The sequence below is a fragment of the Callionymus lyra genome, chromosome 1 (assembly GCF_982586985.1).
Source record: "Callionymus lyra chromosome 1, fCalLyr1.hap1.1, whole genome shotgun sequence".
NCBI lineage: Eukaryota > Metazoa > Chordata > Actinopteri > Syngnathiformes > Callionymidae > Callionymus > Callionymus lyra.
Window position 1 is genome coordinate 15624890 of NC_141818.1, and position 23805 is coordinate 15648694.

At 38.6% G+C, this 23805-nt stretch overlaps 1 protein-coding gene across 1 annotated transcript in view; it reads right to left on the minus strand.

Annotated features, from left to right (window-relative positions):
- Positions 1-23805, minus strand: part of cemip2 (cell migration inducing hyaluronidase 2) — a 33064-nt gene that overhangs the window by 2141 nt on the left and 7118 nt on the right. Inside the window, exons 5-23 of the mRNA XM_087794734.1 lie at positions 20987-21156; positions 20490-20681; positions 16210-16379; positions 13237-13449; positions 12916-13121; positions 10170-10239; positions 9742-9870; positions 9165-9253; positions 6537-6668; positions 5607-5642; positions 5375-5530; positions 4627-4804; positions 3566-3781; positions 3280-3491; positions 2322-2504; positions 928-1147; positions 770-871; positions 561-706; positions 376-482 (exon numbers count right to left, since the gene is read on the minus strand). Coding sequence (XP_087650860.1) covers positions 376-482; positions 561-706; positions 770-871; positions 928-1147; positions 2322-2504; positions 3280-3491; positions 3566-3781; positions 4627-4804; positions 5375-5530; positions 5607-5642; positions 6537-6668; positions 9165-9253; positions 9742-9870; positions 10170-10239; positions 12916-13121; positions 13237-13449; positions 16210-16379; positions 20490-20681; positions 20987-21156 — 2927 coding nt within the window. The remainder of the gene's footprint in view (positions 1-375; positions 483-560; positions 707-769; positions 872-927; positions 1148-2321; positions 2505-3279; positions 3492-3565; positions 3782-4626; positions 4805-5374; positions 5531-5606; positions 5643-6536; positions 6669-9164; positions 9254-9741; positions 9871-10169; positions 10240-12915; positions 13122-13236; positions 13450-16209; positions 16380-20489; positions 20682-20986; positions 21157-23805) is intronic.

Genomic DNA, 23805 nt, shown 5'->3' on the forward strand with positions numbered 1-23805 from the left:
AATTAAATTATTTAAAAAAAATAAAATAATAAAATTTAGAAATGATCAACGTCAATTATTTAATGAAAACCAATGAAATCTTTCATAATCAAACTATTTAAAAAAATGTATACGATGTACTGAGAGACTTTTTTAAGTTACCAGGAAGATAAAACCAGAAACCGACACAACAAGAGTCTTAACTCATTAGTGTGAACAGATATACAGGCGAAAAATTGTCAACAGGAAAATAAAATATTAACAAAGTACAATATTGTAGTTAAATTCTTCCGACAATAGACAGAAGAAGACAGAAACACTATTTTTAAATCTATAATAAGAAGTTAAAACAAACTTATTCTTAATGTCATTTGTTTGAATAAAGTTTCGACAAACCTTTCATGTGCAGGTCGGCAGCTTTAGCCAAACCAAAGGAGACGAGTTGCGGGGCGAGCGCTGACATGCCCTCAGGTGAGCCTCGTGTTGCCATCAGGAGCACAGATCTGATCCGAACAACAAGAAAACAACATCATTAACATCTTAACAAAGAGTAAATAAGCAGTAAAATCTCCTCGGTCCACCTCTTTGGTATGGCGGTCTTCAGGTACTGCTCCATCTTCGAGTCCATCCTGCTGAACAGAGTCTTCTTGAGAACTTTCCCAGAGCAGGCGTCCACAGAGACCAGGAGGTAGCCGCGCTCGGAGAAGCTCATCTCCACCTGGTTGACCTGAAGGACAAGAGAGACGTGAGCAAAGTCTTCTCGCTGGTGTTCACCCGTCAAGGTTCTCACAGTGATGAAGGATCCGTTGTCTCCTCGCTGCTCCTCTCTGCTGCTCAGAGACTTGACTTGCGTCTGCAGGTACGACGTCCAGGGCTGGCTGGAGATCACCAGCTGCCAGAAGAACGTTTGGTCAGAACGGAGTCGGAAGTCTGGTGGGGATCGCTCACCTGTGACGCTCCGCAGTCGGGGCAGGGTTGAGTTTGGAGGGCGGGCATGGGGACCACGGCCGAGGGGGTTCTCTTGTACTTGGGGTACGCCTTGTCGGTGCAGTTGCACGTCTGCTTGACGGAGGTGGACACCGTGACCTTCACTCTCTCGCATCCTTTGACGGAGCAGTAGCTGTGACCCCGGCGTCCATGTCGGGCCCTGAGGTAGAACCACAGCAGGCTGGAGGACAGACAGATGTCGTTTTGGTGAAAAAGGACAAAGAAAAAAAGCCTTGAAAATCTTGTTAAATTGGAAAAAAGGATAAAATGCAGAAAGAAAAAAAAAAGGTCAAAACATCATTCACTGTATATTATTTAATTGTGTACTTATAAATCAAGTTTAAAATTAAATTATTAAAGCCTTTTATTTTTAAATATTAACTTTGTTTACTTTCATTTATTCTAAGTAACAAGTTATACTATAAATAAATAAAAACATGGAAAAATCAGAGATCACATGGGAAAAAAAGTTTTAGAAGTTATATTTAGAATTGAATTAGAATTTAATTATAAGAAGGTAGAAGCTTCAAGAGGTTGGAGATACTAATCCAGGCGTGTGCAACTAAATTTCCTCAGGGGCCACATATTATACAGTGGCTGTTGTGAGGGGCCACCAAGCTGAAAATAAAGGGCAGGAACCCTAAATATAATAGGAACACAACAAAAAAAAAACATTTGTTACAAAAAAAATCTATAATAATCCATCTAAATGGGCTAAACAAACTTTATTTATTCATTTTTAATCTGATCTAAAAATTACTTTTAATTTTTTTACCTAAATATCTCCTTGAATGACAAAAAAAGTAAAAAGCGTTGTAGTCAGATTTAGAGTTTAACCAGTAATAAATAATAAATGAAAAATTAAATTAAAATAAAGTTAGTTTCTACATGATCTGTCTGATGGGTTTAACCTCCTGAGGGCCAAATAAATACAGTCAAAGGGCCGAACGAGTCCCACTGGCCGCACTAACTGGGCCACAGAGAAAGAAAAAAAAATGTATATGATTTCTGATCTATTGACATTTACCGTCTGTTTAGTCTTGAAAACATATTTTCTCTGATGCAACCAAGCCTGTCAAGTGAAGTTTAATAAAACTGTAAACTTGTGGAAAAGAGTGAAACAAAAACTTCATATGATTAACTTTTACTGATTTTATCTGAAAGTTAATATAATTCTTGTCTACGGTGTTTAAAAAAAGTTGGGCTCCCTTGATTTAAACAACCACGAATATAATGTAGGTGCGTGTTTTCAATCCACCGCTAGATGGCGCCTTCGCGCGCTCCCAACAGGCTCCTGTTAAAAGGATCCTGACTCTGGTGTCTTATAATAATAATATATAATAATGTCTTCCTACCCTGCGCTCTGGTCGAAGAAGTACTTCCTGTCCATGGGTTTCTTCTCCAGCTCAGAGAGAGACGACACGGTGCCGTAGTCCACGATGTCGTCGAAAGTGTTGCTCTGCCGGTCGTTGATGTCGGCCATGAGCTGGAAGGTACTGTCCGAGGGGTAGCAGAGTCCCACCAGGACCCAGTCCTCCCTGCCAGGACCAGGAGACATCGCTTAGAGATTCTTATGTTTTAAAAGTAGGAATTGTTTACATTTTGAAACATTGTTTTGAGAATGGAAAAAATTGAATCATTTTCATATATATAATTTAGCTAAAGAGGCTTGAATGATTGTTTTATTGTATTTAATTTAACTTTTATATTGTTTGTTTGTTTTTTCTGACAAAAAAGCACCCTTTAAACTATATTTTTATACAAATATTCACTATATTCACATATAAATATTATAATATATTCACTTAAATAATAAAAGGGAAAAACAGAGGACAAAAGTCATAAAAAAAACAACCTTATAGTCATATTTAGAGTTGAACTAGTTGAATATGGTATGAATAATACCAATAAATGAAATGATCTGTCTGATTTTCCTTCAACCTTAAAGGGCCAAATAAAAACCCCTTGACTGCACTTTGCTCATGTCTGTGGTAATCCATTTAAAATAGCATTTGTATGTGAAAATAAAAATCAATAAATAATGATTTTGACGTTTTTATTTCCATTCCACCACTTTTCATTCTAACATTTCTATTATAACAGAATTGTGTTCTGTCAGTATTCTTTTGGGGATAAATTATTTGTTAGTGGAAGGAAAATTCAATGCATTTTTTCATTTATTTTTAGAGAATAATTTAGTTTTTTCACTGGTTATTACCGTTTATGTCAGAACTGACCCCACAATGGTGGCAAAAGGTCCAACAAATGTCTCGGTCTTGGATCTCTCAGTTTGCTCCACAATGCGTGACTCACTTGTCAAAGTTGATGAGGGAGAGGACGACCTCTCGGGGGGCGGCGCCGCTCCAGTGCAGGGTGTAACTCTTGCTCATCATCAGCACCGGCTGGTACTGCTGCGAGCTCGCCGTCTGGCTGTTGATCCCCCTCAGGACCAGAGGCGACTCGGGGTACTCGTCTCTGAGGATGGACAGGCTGAGAGTGGGGGCTCCTTGCGTCTGAACGTAGACCTGAGGGAAAACGTCCGATGAAGGATTTAATCCGAAGAAAAGAAAGAAAAAAAAAAGGCTTCTGACAAACGTACTTGTGAAAAGCGTCCGCTGCAGACGACGCCGCTCCACGCCGACTCGGATTCACATCCGGGGTGTCGGATCAGGTAGTTGTCGGCTCTGCCCACGTAGGTGTCTCTGTAGCCCGTCACGGATCCGTCCACGTCGTGGAAGATGGAGTTCTTGTCCCCGTCCAGGTCGTTGCCTTCGAACCACTGACCGGGACGACCGAAGAACGTCCGCAAGCTCACCTGAGACACAACAGTGAAGGCGTTATTGAGGCGACTGATCTTAGAAGAGCTACATTTTATACGGACATTACATTTACTGGAATATGATTTCGCTTTCCTTTAGACACGTAAAAATGCCCTGGGTTTAAGACAAAATTCCCAAATAGACAGTTAATAAACTAGATTTTTTTTTGCTTTCTTAATTGTTGATTTGGAAAAAAGTGTCAATATAGAAAATGTGAGTTTTATAATTATGTAGTAAATGTAAATAAAATAAAACTATAGCAGGGCAAATGTGGAAAAAAAGGAATGTTAAGTTGAATATAGCAAATGTTGAGCTAAAGAAATGATAATAATAAAATCATTTTTTTAGTTGCAAATAATGACATGATACAAGACAATGATGTGTAACAATTAAAAGTTACTTAAAATAATATACAGTACATGTACGAGATACGTATATATATATATATATATATATATATACATACATACATACATACATACATATTTACCATGATAGATCTGTGTAAATAAAGAAATACAAGGATGCATAGGGAAAAATAAATAAACGTATAAATAGCTAAATAAATATACTTAATGGAATATAAATAGAGTTTAATATTTATGGTTAAATATCTACTAAATTTAGATGCAAACTGATAATTACACATCAATATGTAAAAAAGTGTATATTGAAATAATAAAATCCAAAACACATTAACATGTTGTTTACATATAAACAATGGATATTAGCACACAAACTTGTTTTTAGGGATCCTCCAAATTAATTAAATGATTGATGCATCTTGTGAGCGACACCTGGTGGCCTCACGGTGAAACGTTATCAAACGATCATCACTCACAGACGGGTGGAAGTGGATCTGCGACAGGTTGTTTCTGGGCGAGAGCTGCCAGTTGTTCTTCAGGCTGAATCCAACGGCGCTGGTGTATCGCTCCCGGGTGGAAACGAAACCACGGAAAGTGCTTCGCGTGAGCCGGACCGGACCGTCGTAGATCTGAAAACCTCTGATCGGGAAAGTCCTAGAGAGGAAACAAATCCGCTGTCACGCTAAACGGAACCGTCAGAGAAAAGTAAGAATATTTGAAACAACAATAAGTTGAATCACAATCCCCTCCACACAAGTTTTTAATCCCTTCACACGCCCAACTTCTGTCTTAAAATCGAAACCTCAACTTGCAGAAATCCATTTTTTTTTCCTGAGTCAACTAAAAGCTGGCAGCGACCGTGATGACGACCGAGGGACAGAGTCACAGCGTGGACAGGAAGCCAATAAAAGGTCTATAAAGTAACACACAGTGGTCACAAACCCACTAAACTCTAGTTCCTAAAGCCGAGGAGGCTTCTAATTGCATGTTCACTCGCTTCAGGTTTCTTCTCCGGAGGGTCACGGAGTGAGTGACGGGACAGAGACCAGAAGAGACGAGGAACAGTAAAAAAATAAATAAAAGGTTTATTCACTGTTACTGTGTTTCTTTCACACACACAACTCTCCCAAAATAACATTAATTACCAGTTAGTCTCGCCCCATTAAGCCCAGGTTTCACTTTAATTTCCCTCATTAAATCCACCCTTTTTTTTTCCTCCTTTACCTATTCCTGGGAAGAGTTCGCATCTTTCCATCGGTTCCTCCTGAGCCCCAGTATTTGTTCTGCCCTCCGTTGCTGCCTCGGTTTCCACTTTCACCCACAAACAGAGACTGTGTCACTTCCTGGCTGGAGCCCTCGTCCTTCGGGTAGCTGCCGTCGCTGTGGAGGACGAGGACGAAGAAAATTAGTTTTTTAGAAGAGGCTCAATGTCAGAGCAGTTTTGAAGGTAACGTACCTCGCAAAGGAGAGTCCAACTCCGTTGTCAGCAAAGCTTCATGGAGACAAAAATAGATTATTTGTTTGTCATGGTTTCTGCGTCACGGTGTCATTTTTCTTCATCACTTTTCACTAGCAGTTCAAGGCACCTCAGATAAAACTGGGCTTTTTTTAACTTTTAAAACTACAGGGAGATTTGATGAGTTTTTAATCACATGGTGGAAAGAAATGCTAGTTAAATTGTATGAAAAAAACGCTTAAATACCTAAAATGCCATATGACAGTTTTTAAAGAAGTTAATTTTTGAAACCCCTTAGATATTTAAGATGTTTGTGACTTAAGAAAATCACTTGTTTTTCATCAAGTTTGTATTCCAAACTGGGACTTATTCTAAAAATTAGGGACTCAAAAATTTATAAAAAGATTTAAAAGGTACAATCAACAGTAAAAAAGTGACTCATTTTTTAAATATCTATTCTTTATTTAATTTTGGTTCTTGTTTTTTTTTTAAGTTCTACTGTGTAAAACCAATTAAAAATTAGCAAAAGCAATGAAACCAAGAAAAATCTATTTAAGATGATGCCAAAAATACCTTTTTTATAGTTGAAATAATAATTTTTGGAGGTTAATCTATTCACAAGTCGTATATGACAGACGACCCTATGATAGCAGACTATATTTTAAGAACAAATCATGATATTTAATCACTTAAATGTATAAAATAAAGTTTGTATCTAAACTGGGACTTCAAAAACGGGGCTCAAAAATGCATGCACATTCTACTCTGTAAACTCAATTTAAACGAAGCAAAAGCGTGGAAGTAAGAAAGGGTGTCGTCATATTCACAGAAGTGTGTAGAAACCAAAGCTAACTCCTCATTTTCATCCTGGTAGAAATCCAGAAACGCGTCATGTGTTCCGGCTGCTGGAGAGGGATCGAGTCATCTTACCCAGAGTTCTGGATCATGATGTCACCGCCCCGGATCCACGCTCCCAGGTCGTTGTTCTTGAAGGACACCAGCGTGTCCACGACGGCGGTCACTCGAGGGCGGCTGGGGTCGGCGTTCTGATGAGGTCTGAATCTGAAACGTCCACAATTGCACTTACTCATGTAAGTAAGTAAGTAATTTAAATTTATAGAGCGATTTTTCAGACCAGGGTCACTAAGCACTTAAACCATCAAAAAAATACTCAAAAATATATACTAAAAAGATCAAGATAACACCGAGACAAACACAGGTGTCCCAGAAAATCAGGGAAAAGCCTGCACGAATAAGAAAGTCTTAAGATGTTTCTTGAAGGAGTCAGTAGATCCATCAACCCAGAGAGAGAGGAAGATCGTTCCAAAGCTTCGGAGCAACAACCTGGAAGGATTTCTCTCCTCTGGTCCTGAAGCATGTGTTCAGGAACCATCAGTAGATTCTGATCCAAAGACCTCAGAGCCCGAGCTGGGGTGTAAGGCTAGATCAGATCACTGATGTAAGGAGGAGCCTGACCATGAATAGCTCCAACAGCAAGAACCAGAATTTTAAAATTGATCCTGAAAGAAACTGGCAGCCAGTGAAGAGTTTTAAGGATCGGGGAAATGTGAGTTCTTCTACTAGATCAAGTCAGAATTCTCACAGCAGAGTTTTGTATTAACTGCAGGCGTGACAGCTCCTTCTTGTTTAGACACGAAAATAAACTGTTATAATAGTACACACGAGAAGACACAAACGCATGGATTATAAGATCCAGATCATGTTGTGACATTCATTTTTAGTTTAGAGATTTTCCTCAGTAAAATAACACTTAATTTGTGAAACATTTGAGGAATAATTTGGTGTTAAAAAAAGGTGAATTTAAGTGTGGACTGGATTAGTTCTGCACATGTTCTTCAGCACAAAAAATCTGATTCGTTTCGTAATTCTTTTACAGAAACGGCCCAAAAAACGAAAATCGAGCTGTCAATGACTTGAACGGAGGTCATGCGTAAAGAGAATGAAAAACAGACTCTCCACACATAGAGGAGGTTTGCTGGATGTAAAACCTTTTTTCCGTCTGCCTGACAGCTCTGTTTGGACAGTCGGGCGAAGAGCACGGACTATCTGTGACGCCTTGTTTTCTCTGTCAACACGACGCTGGCGGACTCTGCACTGAAGGCGACAGTGTGGCAGCGGGGCCGTCCATCCTTCCCGGTCCGTATCCATATCGAAGAAAGTACATTATCCCGGCGGGTGTCGTAAATATCTCGTCGTTACACAAACACATTAGCAAAGCCGCTAATGAATAAATGTTGACTTTTTGTAACCGAGCTTGTGGTGGCGCAGAAGGAAACTTTTCTTTAAGTTGCTGATGACTTTACTCTTTACATACAGTCTGTGCAGCACGTGGTCGAGTGAGCGGCGCTTTTTAAAGATACATTTTTTATGTTTTAAAAATACATTTTTAAAGAAAATATAATATTCAATATAAAATACTAATGTTGTTGCCCTAAATTTTAAGTGTAATCATTTATAACCAACATTAAAAAATTATATAAACCCTTTCTATGTACATATATAAATATGTATCTTTCATTTCATTTCCCATCAATATTAAAGAAGATAAATGAATATAAAGATAAAAGAATGCATGTAAAAAAAACGTAGTCACTTTAAATAATAACTAAAGGGTTGTTTTTTTTCCCATTAATCCGTCTTTGGACAAACATTTTCGTTGCTCAATTGTGATCATGGGAAAGAAAACCTTGACGGAGTCCCTAATTACCATCTGGATCCACAAATGTCTTGGGGAATATTTTCTCCCTTTAGTCGAGTAAAAAAAAAAGCAAAATGGTTGAATTTAAAATGTTTATATGTTGAAACTTTAATTGTATTATTGAATAACAGAATATAATATTGAGTGGTTGAGTACATTTTTTTCATTTTTATAATTGAATTAAAATTGTATTTTTTTTTATTTTTATAAATATAGTTTGATATTCAAATTCCAATAATTCTACATATTTTTATCCATAGCCTATTAAATTAACTTTTATGTGAACGTTTTGTTTCAAAATTTAAACAGCAACTAATATAAAAAATAAATATTAAATATCAAATAAAAATGTAAACACCAAAGTCTATGTGTAGATTTCTAAAATTAAATTATAAAAAAAAAAACATATCAATGCAAAAATGTTTGAATTGGACACGTCTTTCTTATTGAGGTCATCCCTTATTATCTCAGGGTCAAGGTGACCTGATAGCACGAAAACAAATATGTTTGTGGTATCCCTTGTGTTATCTCAGGGTCAGGATGGCCCGAAGGCCCGAAAACAAATGTGTTTGTTGTATCCCTTGTGTTATATCAGGGCCTAGGTGACCCAAAGGTCTCAAAACAAATGTGTTTGTTGTATCCCCCGTGTTCCATCTGGGTCAAGGTAAATGACCTCCCTGGCATCCAGAAATACATATGAAGTGGTGGAGGTCTTTCACCTTGACCCAGACACAGCAAGGGTTAAACATGAATTAAAATACAATTATAAAACCAACGTAATACTTGTAAAAAAATGGGCGTAAATTTTTATGACTTCTTGACTGGAATATTCGACCAACCTTGCATTGTTATCCAGACACAGATATTCTCGAGGATCGGCTGCACTCGCGTGTGTCGTCTTCACTCCTTTATCGATGAACAATCCAGCCTTTAAGGAGAAACATACGGTTCAAGTTAAACATGATAAACATTTTTTTCTAAAAAAAAAAAGTATGTGAATCATTTCTTCCATGTACACTGAGTTTATTTTCATAACATGTTCCGACACTGAATATGCGCTTGTGCGGGTCATGCGTGTGGAAAAAAAAACCATATTGAAACGCGTGTGAATGAAAACCTAGAGTAATTTATACAGTAGCCTGTAGTAAAAGCGAGGTATAGTTTGGACCCGGAGGCCCCGTCCTCTGTGAGCAAGTGTGCTGTGGTCACGCTGGACAAAGAGCTCACAGTTCACCTGCCTGACTTCTGTCGCGACACAACACACGGCAACTGTGGGTCCAAAACTCAAAAAGTGTGTGTCTCTCTCTAGACATGTGTGTGTGAGCACATGTTCAAGAAGCAAGTCAGGAGAGAGTTTGTAAACACGTTTTTTTTTAACGGGAGTAGCTTTAAAAAAAAAAAAAAAGGTGGCGATACCTTGAAGTTGGAGTGGACCCGGTTGTTGTAGAAGATTCCCAGGGGGGTCAGCTCCGCCTTCGTCTCTGGTAACAAGCCGTGCGAGTCTCCCGTGGAGGAGCTGTGGAATACGAACCATATGCCAGCATCCTACGAGAGGAAGGAGACAAAAAAAGCTCAGCAAAAATATCCAAAGAAGGGAAACAGAAGATAAAAAAGCAGGAGATGAAGGGGTTAAGAAAACGAAATGGGGTCATGCTTTGTTTTTCACTTTATTCCCTTTTTAATCCTCATTTTATTGATGGATCTTTTTTGTTATGAGCATGAAAGCATTTAATTTCTCATTTACCGAAAGTTCATAAAATGCCAAAGCCGGAGTTGATTCCTCCCAACGTCACTCCGCTTTATTCCTTATTGGTGAGAACTATTTTCTAATATAACCCGCTTACCTGAGAGCCCGCAGCTGCGTTGCTGATGAGGTTGTTGTTGGGGTTGGCGATCCAGAACGTGGACACTGCCCTGGAGAACACCAACATGAAGAAGTATATTAAAAAAAAGGGCAGATGTTTGGAACATGTTTGACAGTCGGGGAAATTCATTGGTCTCCCGAAAAAATTCCTCAATCATTCATCACAACAAAAAAAAGAATACTCTGCGGGAGAACACACACACGAACACACAACTACTTCTGAAAGCTTTCAGTGGTTTTCTTGCTGTTGCTAAGAAAACATTTGCTCCGGAGGAGAGATTGTTTTTACTTTACTGATAAAACCACCTTAACTCAACCAATCTTTGCTGACGTTGAGGTTTTTTCCCCCTTCACTTCCACTGTGACCTCGGAGTGAAAATAACACTTTGACCGATTCAACAGTGGCATACATCAGCAGGACAAGAAGCAGAAGAAAGTGTAAAAGATAAACCTTCTAACCGAGCCAAAGAATACTCATAAATAAATGCTTCTCGATATTAATTGCAGATTGCTGTGAAAAATACTGAATTCAAGGGGTGTTGGAATATTTGAGGCAAGACTCCAGATATAAGTAGTGACGGTCTGATGAAGCTTCATGAAGCTTCATTATCTTCAGAGTCCACTAGATGGCGGTCTCTGCACTATTTTCCTTTGTTTTGAACAACTGTTCTAATGAAACATCTTTTTTTAACTGATAGCACCACCTACTGACCTCCAAACAACATGACACTCTTTCATGAAGCTTCATCAGACCATCACTAGATATAAGGAGCTAAAGAAAAAATAGACACACTTAAATATTGTGATATTTTTATTCAACTAACCCTATCGATATTCAACAGCACTTTTTTTTGTCTTCTTTTTTTTCATTTTGTTCATCCAATAAAACTAGCAAATGCTTGTATTTCTTTAAAAGACATTCTATAGTAGTGATGGTCTGATATAGCTTCATGAAGCAGTGTCATTATTCTCAGAGTCCACTAGATGGCGGTCTCTGCACTATTTTCCTTTGTTTCTAATGTTCTAATGAAACATCACATGATTTTTCAACTGATGGCGCCACCTACTGACCTTTAAACAACATGACACTGTTTCATGAAGCTTCATCAGACCATCACTAGTCTATAGTATATCGTTTTTCGTATAGTATCACAATATATTGTGACCTTGTATCGTGATATGCATCACTCACCACATTCTTGCAAATACACAACCCTGCTAGATTTATTATTTCACATCCTTAAAATCTTTCATGTTTTACAAAATATTACCGTTTTATCGATTTTATTGCATACAGTGTTAAGTGAAGAATTCTTTAGTCCACATGGTAACCCGGAATATAACCTTGACTCTCACACACACTCTACCCACAGTGACGCTTCTATCAACATCTCCAGGGATTTTAACCATGCAAACCTGGACTCTTACACGACTACTTTCAACCAGGTGGTGTCCCACCAAGACAAAAAAAAGGACTTCTATATATCAACCTGAAGAATGCGCACAGAGCCAAACCTCTTCCTCCACTGAGGAAGTCTGATCACCACCTGTTCCTTCTACAGTCACAATACACGCCTCTGGTGCAGAGACAGACTGTGACCACTCGGACAATCAGGACGTGGACACCAGTTAATTTACCAATTCCCCGAAGCAGATCTCCAGAGGGATTAATAAAGTTTACCCATCCATCCATCCTTGTCTTGGCCTTTGAGGGTTTTTAAATGTGTATGTATTTTTAACTGTGTATTGTTTTTTGATTGTTCAAGCGCTTTGTGACTCTGGTCTAGAAAGGCACTTTACAAATAACTATTACTTACTTACTTACTATCTATCTTTGATATGTTCGTATTCTTTTAGAGCTTTGTGTCTTTCTCCTTGGATCAATGCTCTTTTTATTTGCACTTTGTTTTTGTTCTTGCTTTAATAAAACCTGCTGTACCTTCTATTGTCTGCTGTGACCTGGGAATCTAATTTCCCGAAGGAGATCTCCAGATGGATTAATAAAGTCAATTTAATCTAACAATTCCAGAAATTGTCAATGAAATCTGTTCATATCCATTTGAGGGTTTTTAATAAAAGACAGGGATTTGCGAAGTAAAGCACATGGACCACTTGCGGCCCTTGAGGCAGCAGGATTCGTTATAAAAATGTATATCTCAGGAGACTTTTTAAACCTCATAAATATCTTCAATGAATTCAACAAATAGTGAAGCTGCCAAGTGTTGATGCTAAATGCTAAATACTGAAAATATTTGTGTCTATGTGTGAAGAAAAGTATACACACTTTATCTAACGTCTGATAGAGAAAGGTGTTGTTATGATGTTGCTGTTCTCATTAGACCCCCGGCTCGTTTTCACCTCATCTAATGTGTCCCCCTGCTCTAGATCCTCTCCCTCTATATATATATATTCAAGAGGATCTTCCAGGCACACAGTCACACCCCAGCTGGCCCCAGACTTTATCGCTACTCCCTGTGAAAGCTGAAACTCCTCCAGCCTAAACATAGGTGAGGTTTATTTAGCTCGTAACAGTCCAAAACCCCTTTGACGTCAACTGCTTTCATAGACGCTTAAAGCCTTTTGAATTCACGAGCTCTGTTATCGCTCTTTTATTATGGCAGACAGTGAATCCATTCACATGTCAGAGTCCTATCTCCACGGACGTAAAGCTATCAGCTTACACACGCACTTCAAAGATGTTTTTCCTGATATCCAATAATGCTTACTTGCACTCGGTGCTGGGCGACGGCGTGTATCCCTTGTACACTTTGTCCTTGATGCTGGTGCACACGGTCTCGTTGCGGTCGGTGGGCAGGAGAGTTCCGGGTCGAGTCAGAAGGCCCAGGTTGTGATAGAAAGTGTTGCGTTGTTCGATGCCGTCCTCCAGGAAGAAACAGTGACCCAGGGTGTCGTAGCCCACCGTGTCCTTGACCTGCAGGAAGGACGGATAACCGTTTATATTTGGAGCCAACAGCACAATCGAATCACAACCTGAACTCTACAGGGAAGAAAATGACTTGGAGTTACGACGAAGCATCATTACGTACCAGCAGCCCGTTGGTAGCGTGGACGGTGACACAGCGCGAGAAGGAGTGGTGAATGGATAGTCCGTCGAGGTAGGTGGGCTCCCGGTAGCCTCCCCTCTGGTCCACGTCTCCGCACATGTGGAAGTGGACCGGGTAGCGACCGATCTGCCCCTGCTGACCCATGTTCTTGAGCTCCACCTGGGACAGATGCACCGACGTGAAGTTGGCAAAGATCTAGGAGAGAGAGAGGAGATGGAAGTCGATGAGCCAAACTGTTCATATTAGAGATGGTAAGAAGAAATGTACTGGCAAGACTCATACGATACGACACAGTTGCAAACGATCCACTACGTTGTGAAACATTTACAGACCTTATGACTCTTGAGGAAGTTGAAACTGCTTTCTTTTGTTTTCAAACCAAAATATGTCCAAACATCAGCTTTAAAAGCTGCCAGAGACGACTGTATCCTCTCGTCCTCAGTCACCACAAAGATTTCATTGGCATGCATTAGCAGCGAAGGGTTGTAATGACTGCAATCTAGTGGTTGGAAGTTGAATTAAAACATATATCTTTCTCTCTCTGAATATACATATATAGTTTTCCTTTAACATTATGATATATAGACATATAAAGGAACTGTGATGTAAAAAATATGATTTCAAAGCCAAAGCAATTTTTTTTTTTTAAATAAACAAAAAAATAGAATGAAACGAAAAAGATAAAGTGCTGTTGAATATCGATACAGTTTTGTAAAATAAGAATAATACCACAATATTTAAAAATCTCCATAATACCCCCCTACTAAAAAAGAGTATAATATAAATTAACGATTTCATATTTTTTATACATTAATTATGCTTTAATTGGGATAAACCAGGCATTTAAAAAACGTTTACAAAGATATTTTTTTGAATGAGTTGGTGATATCACCACATTTAACATGACCCTAAGAACAGTGAGAGACCAAAGTGTGACGCAGTGATCAAGTCTTCTAGTAACACAGTGAGTCACTTGAGTAACTGTCAGACAGCGACAACTCCCTCCTACAAGTGACTCAAACAAGATTGTTCACAAGTTGTAAGTCACTATTTAACAAGCAACATGAGTCGTTTTGTGTGTGTGTGAGCAAGAGAGAGTGAGGTTTGTGAGACTAAATCTGTAGATCTCAGTAGACGTAGTTCGAATGAAGAGATTCACTTGTCATGAAATCGAGCTTAGCGGCTGAGACAGGCTGTCCTGAAGGAAGGAAGTGAGGTCACTGAGGACGGTCCATTAGTATCGGTTGTGTCATTGCATATGTTTCCCTCTCAGTGAAGCCAGGCAACTTTTAAGGATTTCAAAACCATCCACTCAATTCTTATTCTGCCCAACTTTTGAAGGCAACACAGCTTTTCAGTGATGAGGTGATGGTTTAGTAAACCTTTCAACTTGGTAAGTAAGTAAGAAACTAAGTAATGTTGTAAGATGAAGAATTTTCCGAACTTATCATGACTCATCTGAGCTATAAATATCTGCATTTCTGTAAATGTTAAATAAAGATTTTCTTTTGGGAAAATATAAAACCAGAATGAAAACAAAGAAACAACATTTATTTTTAATCTGGTTACTCTGAAAGACAATAAATGGCATAAAACTAAATACATAAATGCAAATAAATACACAGGTTTATACATTTACAAATGTCGAGATAAAATAGAAACGTTCAAGTAAAGAAAATTACACAAATACATTTGGAAATGTATGTAAACCTAAATAATTAATTATAAAAATTCAATGAAAATAAAAGCAGAATAATTAACATATAATAGTAACTAAATGTTGTTATCTATAGATATGTTAATGTATTTTTGAGATTTGTAAATGTATAGTAACAGTATGTATTTTAACATTTTATTATTTATTTATTATTTGATGTCAAGATCATGAACATTTCAGTTATTTATTTATTTAATCTTTTCAATTTCTTTTAGTCTCCACTTTAATGTACAAGTCATATTTTATTTCAATACGTTTATATTCAATCAGTAATTACATAGATACAATAATTCATTTCATTGCATCTATATTTATTTTGTTCATCCCATTTTACAATGTAACAAAAACACAGCAAAAATATACCGTGTTGTTTTTAAAATACTGGAAATAAATGTTTTCTGATTTTAATGTAATTATTCTTCCCTCATAGTTACCTACTGTTGGGTAACTATACCAACTAAAGTGAATTCCATCCCGTAAGAAAGCGAGTCAATTGTGATTACAAAACATAACATTTGATCTTTGTGTGTTTATGCAAAGAATTATGTGTTTCCTGTGACATGAAGTCACAAAGTTGCTGCACCTCTCCATAAGAAAAAGAAAATCACTCCTTGCAGTTTCAAACGGACGGCTGGTAATATAATTAGACAGGAAAATACAGTGCAACTCCGCTCTTGGAGGTCCTCTGTGGTCTGGCATAATCCAGAAATCTGGTTTCACTTAGAACGAAAATCGGCAAAAAACCCTCAGTCAACCGACTCACCCAGACGTACAGTGAGCCCAGATTAACACACACACACACACTGCCTCTGGCAGGATTTAGACTTCGCTTATGTCTACGTCCAGGAGATAATGAAGACAAATAGAGCCCAGTCATTTCCCGAATGCTGCCTTTTTTTCTTCTTTTTTTTTACTGCACAATTAGGCTACCAAGCTGACGTCAAGTGCAGAGAAGAAGTGTGTTTATTTTATCAAGCGCATGTGGGACAGTTACTGTTGCAACGTTTAAGGACCGTCAAAGCGGTTCTGAGATGATCTCAGCTGGTTATCATATTGCTCAGATGTGGAGCAAATCTTCTAATGAATGACTGCAGGCCACAAAAATGCAAACTTGAAAGATTGGCAGCGAGAAAAGTAGTCCAGTGGTCAGGAAAACTCAAATAACCTCACACGAAGGAGGAAAAAAATGATGATGTGGACCGTCTGGTAGAAGCCAAACAGGAGAAAAAAAAACGCACCTGAATGTGACCTCCGTATGTGTCGTGGTTGTAGAACTGGCAGGCGTTGTTTCCATAGCAGGAGTTTTCCATTTCCCCGTGGATGAGAATGTTCCTGGAGAGAAGAGCCACTTCAGCCCTCATGTCCACCCCGTCCACGATCTCTCCAACGTGGCCGTACAGAGGCTTTCCTGGACGATGGAACACAAACACATTAAAGATAGATAATGAGACAGACGTTTGCAGTCAACAACAGCTTCGCGTTTTCAAAGATGTATGATTTTAGAGAAAACAATACACTTGTTTAGTTTTTTTCACAAAGGTTTTTGAGTTCATCCAAAAAAAACATTTTTTATTCCAAACAGTATTTCAAGCACCGTCATGGTTGAAGAACTTCTTGAGTGCTGGTTACCAACTCAATTATTCTTGATATCCACTGGCGGATGATAAAGGAATGTTCAAAGTCATGCACCAAATATGTTCTGCAATCTTCTCGATCCACAAGATGAGAAACACTGGATGGAAAAAACTTCCATTACGTGTCCCGGGGAAGAAATACATCATTAGTACTTGCTGCCAAAATAGCAAATGAGTCTCAAACTTGATCTTCACGGAGGCTAAAACAAACCAGTGCCACCTAGAAACAATCTCGAAACAAGAAGAGACACAGAAGTCCAATGATCCACTCAAAGAACGCACACCGTTGTGTTCATATTCACACTATTTACCTCATTTTAAGGTCAAACTTGTGAGTTATTGTCTCGAAGTAAAGTTAGCCAAGATATTTACCGCAAAATCCATTGCCAACTGTTCCTTTTAGGAGACAACCAATGGTCGATAAAAAGAAAATCAGTTTATAGCTCCAGCTGTTGTTTTTTTGTGTGTTGGCTTTTGGCAAATATAGTCTCTAGCGAAGAAATGTATTTTAATGAGTAACGGTTCTGATATAAACTGGAATAACCACATCAAATATCCACACAGAATATCAGTGCTTTTTTTTGTATTTAACTTTGGAAAACTATTGAATGACATTGTATAGAAATCTCATCATATCTGTGGATTTAGAGAACTGAGAAAATCCACAAACAACATTATTTTGCCCACAAATAATACTGACAGAACAAAGCAGACGTCTCAACGACAATGGAAAACGTATTCGACTTACAATTGTAATTTGTCTCTATTTTAACCAACCCAAGAAACACCAGCAAATCTTCCAATAAATGAGACATCATTTCCACTTGCACCATTATTAAAGCATAGTTTGTGGGACCTTTGAAGCAGCACCTTGGAGGTACAGAAATGGGAGGGAAGGGAAACTAAATAAATATAAATAATAATAAATAAATGGAATTTAATATAATATGGTATAAAATAAAATGATTTTCCCTGAACATACAAACTATCTTGTTCTTCATATTCTACAGTTTAGGACTGTCTAACGACACCACTAGTGACAATGTCAGATTTGGTGTCAACCTGGCTGTTACCAAGAAGCTTGTAGCTAGCTAGCTAAGTAAGTAAGTAAGTACAAAACTAAGCAAGTAAGTAAGAAACTAAGTAAGTAAGTAAGTAAGAAACTTAGTAACTAAGTAAGTAAGAAACTTAGTAGGTAAGTAAGTAAGTAAGTACGGAACTAAGTAAGAAACTAAGTAAGTAAGTGAGTAAGTAAGAAAGTAAGTAAGTAAATAGGTAAGTAAGTAAGAAACTTAGTAAGTAAGTAAGAAAGTAAGTAAGTAAGTAAGTAAGAAAGTAAGTAAGAAACTAGGTAAGTAAAAAACTAAGTAAGTAGGTAAGTAAGTAAGAAACTAAGTAAGTAAGAAACTTAGTAAGTATGTAAGAAAGTAAGTAAGTAAGAAAATAACTAAGAAACTAGGTAAGTAAAAAACCAAGTAAGTAGGTAAGTAAGTAAGAAACTAAGTAAGTAAGTGAGTGAGTGAGTGAGTGAGTGAGTGAGTGGGTAGGTAGGTAAGTAGGTAAGTAAGTAAGAAACTAAGTAAGTAAGTGAGTGAGTGAGTGAGTGAGTGAGTGAGTGAGTGAGTGAGTGAGTGAGTGAGTGAGTGAGTGAGTGAGTGAGTGAGTGAGTGAGTGAGTGGGTAGGTAGGTAAGTAGGTAAGTAGGTAAGTAAGTAAGTAAGTAAGTAAGTAAGTAAGTAAGTAAGTAAGTAAGTAAGTAAGTAAGAAAGTAAGAAACTGGGTAAGTGAAAAAACCAAGTAAGTAGGTAAGTAAGTAAGAAACTAAGTAAGTATGAAACCAAGTAAGCAAGTTATCATTATTCATAAAGCACCTTTCTAGACCAGGGAGCAGAAAATGGAAAGGTTTCTGACAGGATAAAGACCAAAGCAGCAGAACAACAGCCCTTCTGTGGAAGATTCTGCTGAGATAAAAATCTAGTATGACTTTCCAGCCGTATAGAAAAAAGGCCAAGATCGGCTGAGATTGTTAACAAATATAAAATATTCAAAAGCGACTCAAAGTAAGAAAATACACTCTAAAAGTATTTTGAAGTTTGTTGCCTTGGGCTAATGGTGTTTGCACGGTTGAGACCCCATCTCTAAACCAGAGTTGAGGAAACTTTCTCCGGGTCAAACATCTTCTCGAGATCAAAGCTGGGGTCACCGGTGCACTGAGAGGATGGGAAATCATCTCGTGCCGCTTCAGCTGTCGAGAAGATTAATACACATGCGAGAGCCGCTTCCTGTTTTGGTACTCCAGCCTGGTAGACCACCTCTGCAAAGTGACTCCGGGGTCAGATACCGTGTCATCAGTCGAGTGCCGTTATTTATTTATGGAGATTTCTCCGACCGCTCCAGCCAGAAAAACAAACCTCCAGCAGGAGCCAGTGACAAGCCCTCCCTGGCTCGCCATGAGAATGTCTGGCTCAGTAATAGCTGGTGGACCGTGAAGCAGCCTTTTTTCATGGATTTCTGGTCCTCTCTCTGTGCAGGGCCGGTTGCTTAGCATGAGGAATGTAGCTATGGCAGCGTTGGAAAAAGAGAAAAAACACATCCAAGAGTTTCTTGGAGCACCGAGAGAAACAACAGACGCAGCCAAACCAATGAATGACATTTAGTAAATAATGACATACAACACAAAAGAAACCCACATGAACTAGTGGGTCGATGATGCAGAGAGTAAGAACCAGAAGACAATGATTGTTGAAACTGTTCAACAGCTGCTGTACACTTAAATCCTTTCTCGGCAAGGCTAAGTAGTATTATGAGGCGAGGCTCTGTACTATTACTCCGCGAGGCTCAGTAGTATTACTCTGGGAGGCTTCATAGTATTACTCCGGGAGGCTTCGTAGTGTTACTCTTCGAGGCTCCACAGTATTACGCTGTGAGGCTCCGTAGTATTACGGGGCGAGGCTTCGTAGTATTACTCTGAAATGCTCAGTAGTATTATTCGGCGAGGCACTGTACTATTACTCCGTGAGGCTTCGTAGTATTACTCTGCGTGGCTTCGTAGTATTGCTCTGCGAGCCTTCGTAGTATTGCTCTGCGAGGCTTCGTAGGATTACTCTGCGAGGCTTCGTAGCATTATGGGGCAAGGCTTCGTAGCATTACTTGGCAAGGCTCAGTAGTATTATTCGGCGAGGCTCTGTACTATTACTCCTCTGCGAGCCTTCGTAGTATTGCTATGCGAGGCTTCCTAGTATTACTCTGCAAGGCTTCGTAGTATTGCTCTGCGAGGCTTCCTAGTATTACTCTGCAAGGCTTCGTAGTATTGCTCTGCGAGGCTTCGTAGTATTACTCTGCGAGGCTTTTTAGTAAGATGCCAAAGTATTATGGGGTGAGCCTCTGAACTATTATTCTGTGAGGCTTCGTAGTATTACTTCATGAGGCTTCGTAGTATTACTCCATGAGGCTCCGTAGTATTAATTCATGAGGCTTCGTAGTATTAATCCATGAGGCTTCATAGTATTACTCCATGAGGCATCGTTTATTACTCCGCAAGGCTCAGTTTTATTACTTCGTAGTATTTAATAGTGCGCCATATAATCCAGTATGCCTTATGGTCCAAAAAATGTGGTACAAATAATATTTATTCTAATATATGTATCAATCTTAACAACGTTAGGGGCCACATTAACAGTCAATGGGCCACAGGTACTGTCCACTGCACTGACGACAATCTGGAGCTTCTTAAAAGTCAACGTTGAGGTTAAAACGCTTGAGAAATATGTGAAAAATCTCAACAATCCTCACATAACATGAGCACCTTTCTTGTGCTTGTTAAACACGTGTATTGGGTTTCAAAGCATAGCTCAGGCGAACTTCAGGGTCTGCTCAGCGTCTCACCTTGGATCCGGACCTGCCGGCTGGTGCAGAGTGGGCAGGGCAGCAGGGTGAACTCCTCAGCCTGGTGCATGGAGTAGTCGGTGCTCGCCATGACGATCTGATCGCCAGCTCTCCAGCTCTGCTGCACTTCATCGTGGAGGTTGAGAACCAGCTGGTCCACAGCGTCGATCTGGAAGCCAGTGATGGGGAAACCTGCAGGAAAAAAATTAAAAAAACATGTCATCATCATCAGCATAGATGTGTTGACGTATTGAGCAATAACAAAGAGTTCCATAGTCCACCTGACGAAATGTGTTTCACGAGGTGTGTGTGTAGAGCAGAAAGAAAACAGCTCACGGTAACATGACCTGGTATTTGTCGTCGCCACACGACTCTTTTGACACTTCACCTCAAGAATGTCTTTCATGTTAATGCGACTGGTTTCAAAAAAAAATAGTGGGCACTAAAAGTCAGAGCTCCAGGATGTTATTTAAAAACTTTGTTGACTGGTCTCTTACCGTTCTTCCACTCGCTGTAGCCGGTGACCGAGAACCTGACTCCGTTCACGGTGGTGAAGTTCCTTCTTGCGAACGCTTGTCCTCCCGTGTCGTGGTTTTCGTGTTCCCTCACTTCCTCCGAGCAGGAAGCGTTGCCACCGCCGACCACCGATACCAGAGCCCACGCCTGTCTGAGGAATACATCTAGAGTCATTTACTGAACACAATGAAGTTACTAATACATTGGAAAAGGTCTCAAAGTATCCGTTTGCTATTTGACTTTAAAAATATTACGTAAAAGTCACCATTATGCTCATGTTTACAACTTGAAGTTCAAAAGACTGGACTCTGAACTAAGGGTGCGGACGGTGAGATCCGATGGGTGTTGGTTCAAGAGCCAGTGACTTAAAACCAGATGCTACGAACACGAACAACAAAAACGATAGTTTAGCTCTTCCCCACAAGAAATAATAGGAATTAAACATGTCCATGAGTGAAAGTGTAGAGGTTTCCAAACTTCAATCAAGGAGCCAAAATCCTTTTCTAAATTGCCAACAAAATGCATATTTTCCACACTGTACAAAAAAAACAAATCTTTTTCACGTGACTGTTCGTTATTGAACAGTACCGTTACGTTTTTTAGTCCCATTAATTCACATTTAAAAATATGTTTTCTTTATAGTTCTTTTATGGCTTATATTCAAATAGTGTGTATTCAAATAATTCGATTTCTTTGGAATTTACAATTACCATGCAAACATTGTGGGAAAACCTGCAATATCCCGGCCGTGACTGAGGATGAGAGGATACTACAAAGCTGATACTTAGACATATTTTGCATCAAGTTCTATTTATTTAACCAAAATAGAGTAAAACAATCACAAGATGTCAGCCCAATTTAACACATGTGATGTAAACAATGTTAATTTACGTGCAGGAGCAGCAGCAGTTTGAGGCCATACAAGTAAATGATGAATCTATGAATGAAAAACCTATGTTAATCCAGATGGAAAATACAGAACCTGAGAGAAGTGTGAAATTAAAATACTGCAATGTTGAGTTCAAGAGTATGTCCTTCATCGTTAAAATACAACACAAGAATTTTGTAGTAAAAGTGTAATTTGGAAAAATACTAGGAGATCATGTCCTGCTGCTTTTTAATCATCACCTCATTCACATTTGTGTTCTAAGCGAGACGGAAGAGTGATGTTGCCGTCAGGGAGTCTCTGAAGTAGTTCTGACACCTCACGATGAGCCGTTCTAGACGATACATCAGAAAAAGGTGTTTTTCTCTCGACATCTATACAGATCACTTTGGATGTTGACAAGCACACGTTGTCCTTGTTCGGCAGAACGACTCCCACCGGATTAATCACTGCCAAGTGTGCCAGCGTGGAGATGAAAGACCCCGTGTCACGTCCCCTCGTACCACCGTCATAGATTCACAAAGCGGATCCATCTGTCAAGGAAGCCGGGTTTGGCTCGAACGTCCACTTTCCAGCTGAGAGTGAAAAGAGGAAACCACCCGCTGCCCTCTTTTCGGACCAGAGGCCAATGATCTAGAACATGTGAGTGTGCACTTGGCTATCAATCTGTCACTACTTCATTATCTCACAACACACTTTTGTGAGAAGTCAGATGTAGGTAAGACCTTAAAATGCTGCATCCAAGTTACTGATCACAGCCAGAATTTAAACATTTAGCCAAAACATGTTCATAAATATGTTGACAACAGGAGCATCGGGGCTTGCTCTACACACATTACTAGTTTGTGAATAGGTCATTTGGTTATAGATCAATTCAGTGAAGATTGAAGATTACAGGAGCAAAAGAAAAGTAAGTAAGTAAGTAATTTGTATTTATATAGCGCTTTTCCAGACCAGGGTCACAGTAAATGTTTTCTGCAATGGATCAACATTTATTTTGGATGATTCAAATGTTAATACTTTGTTCATAACAGCTCATGAACATCTTATGCACGCCCAATAAATGTCTTAAAATGGCAATATAAATAACCACATCCTTCCTCTCCATTTACAGTCAAGTAATTCATGTAGATCACATGAGTCAAGCTTAAGGCCCGGGGTAGCAAATCTGGCCCACAAAGTCCTGCAAAATGGTTAGCGCAAAGTAGACAAATGTGAATTTTCGTGACCAATAAGGATGTTTTACGGTTTAATATAAGATAAGGAACATTAAATAATGATGTCTACAATTACACAGGGACTTCCAATAACGGTAAAACTGTTGTCAAAGGAAATAAATTGGTTTAAGAAAGGATAAAAAAAAAGAAAGAGATAAATCGAGTTTCCAAAAATTTGTCATAGTTCCCGTAACAGAAAGTTTGTAAGGTACGCAGTTCAGCTCGCAATTTACATTGTAATATTTTGAGAAACGTTTTGTGATTTCATTTGAAATCCTCGAACTAGACAATGCTTTTCATACGGAAGTAAAACCATTTTACATTTACAAGAAATATGTATTATAACCTTATCTTTGCTCCGAGACTCAGTTTTTGATGTCAGTCAACATCCAACATTCCTTTGAGCAGATTAGATCTCATTTTCCTGTAGACCACTATTTGAAATTTGACTGATATCAACAATTGTTTCTGCCAATAAAATTATTTTGAAATAAAAATTATATTTTAAATCTTGTCAGACACTAGGTTTTGCTTAATGAACATTTTGTTATGAACTTTAAATATTCTGAACTTGACTCATTTTTGCATTAACAAGTAGTTGTTACAAATAATAATAATGAGTAAAACAACAGGACATAAATCATAAGGCAATTAGGAAATTTATCTCCACAATTTAGTTGTATTTTTTGTCATTTCG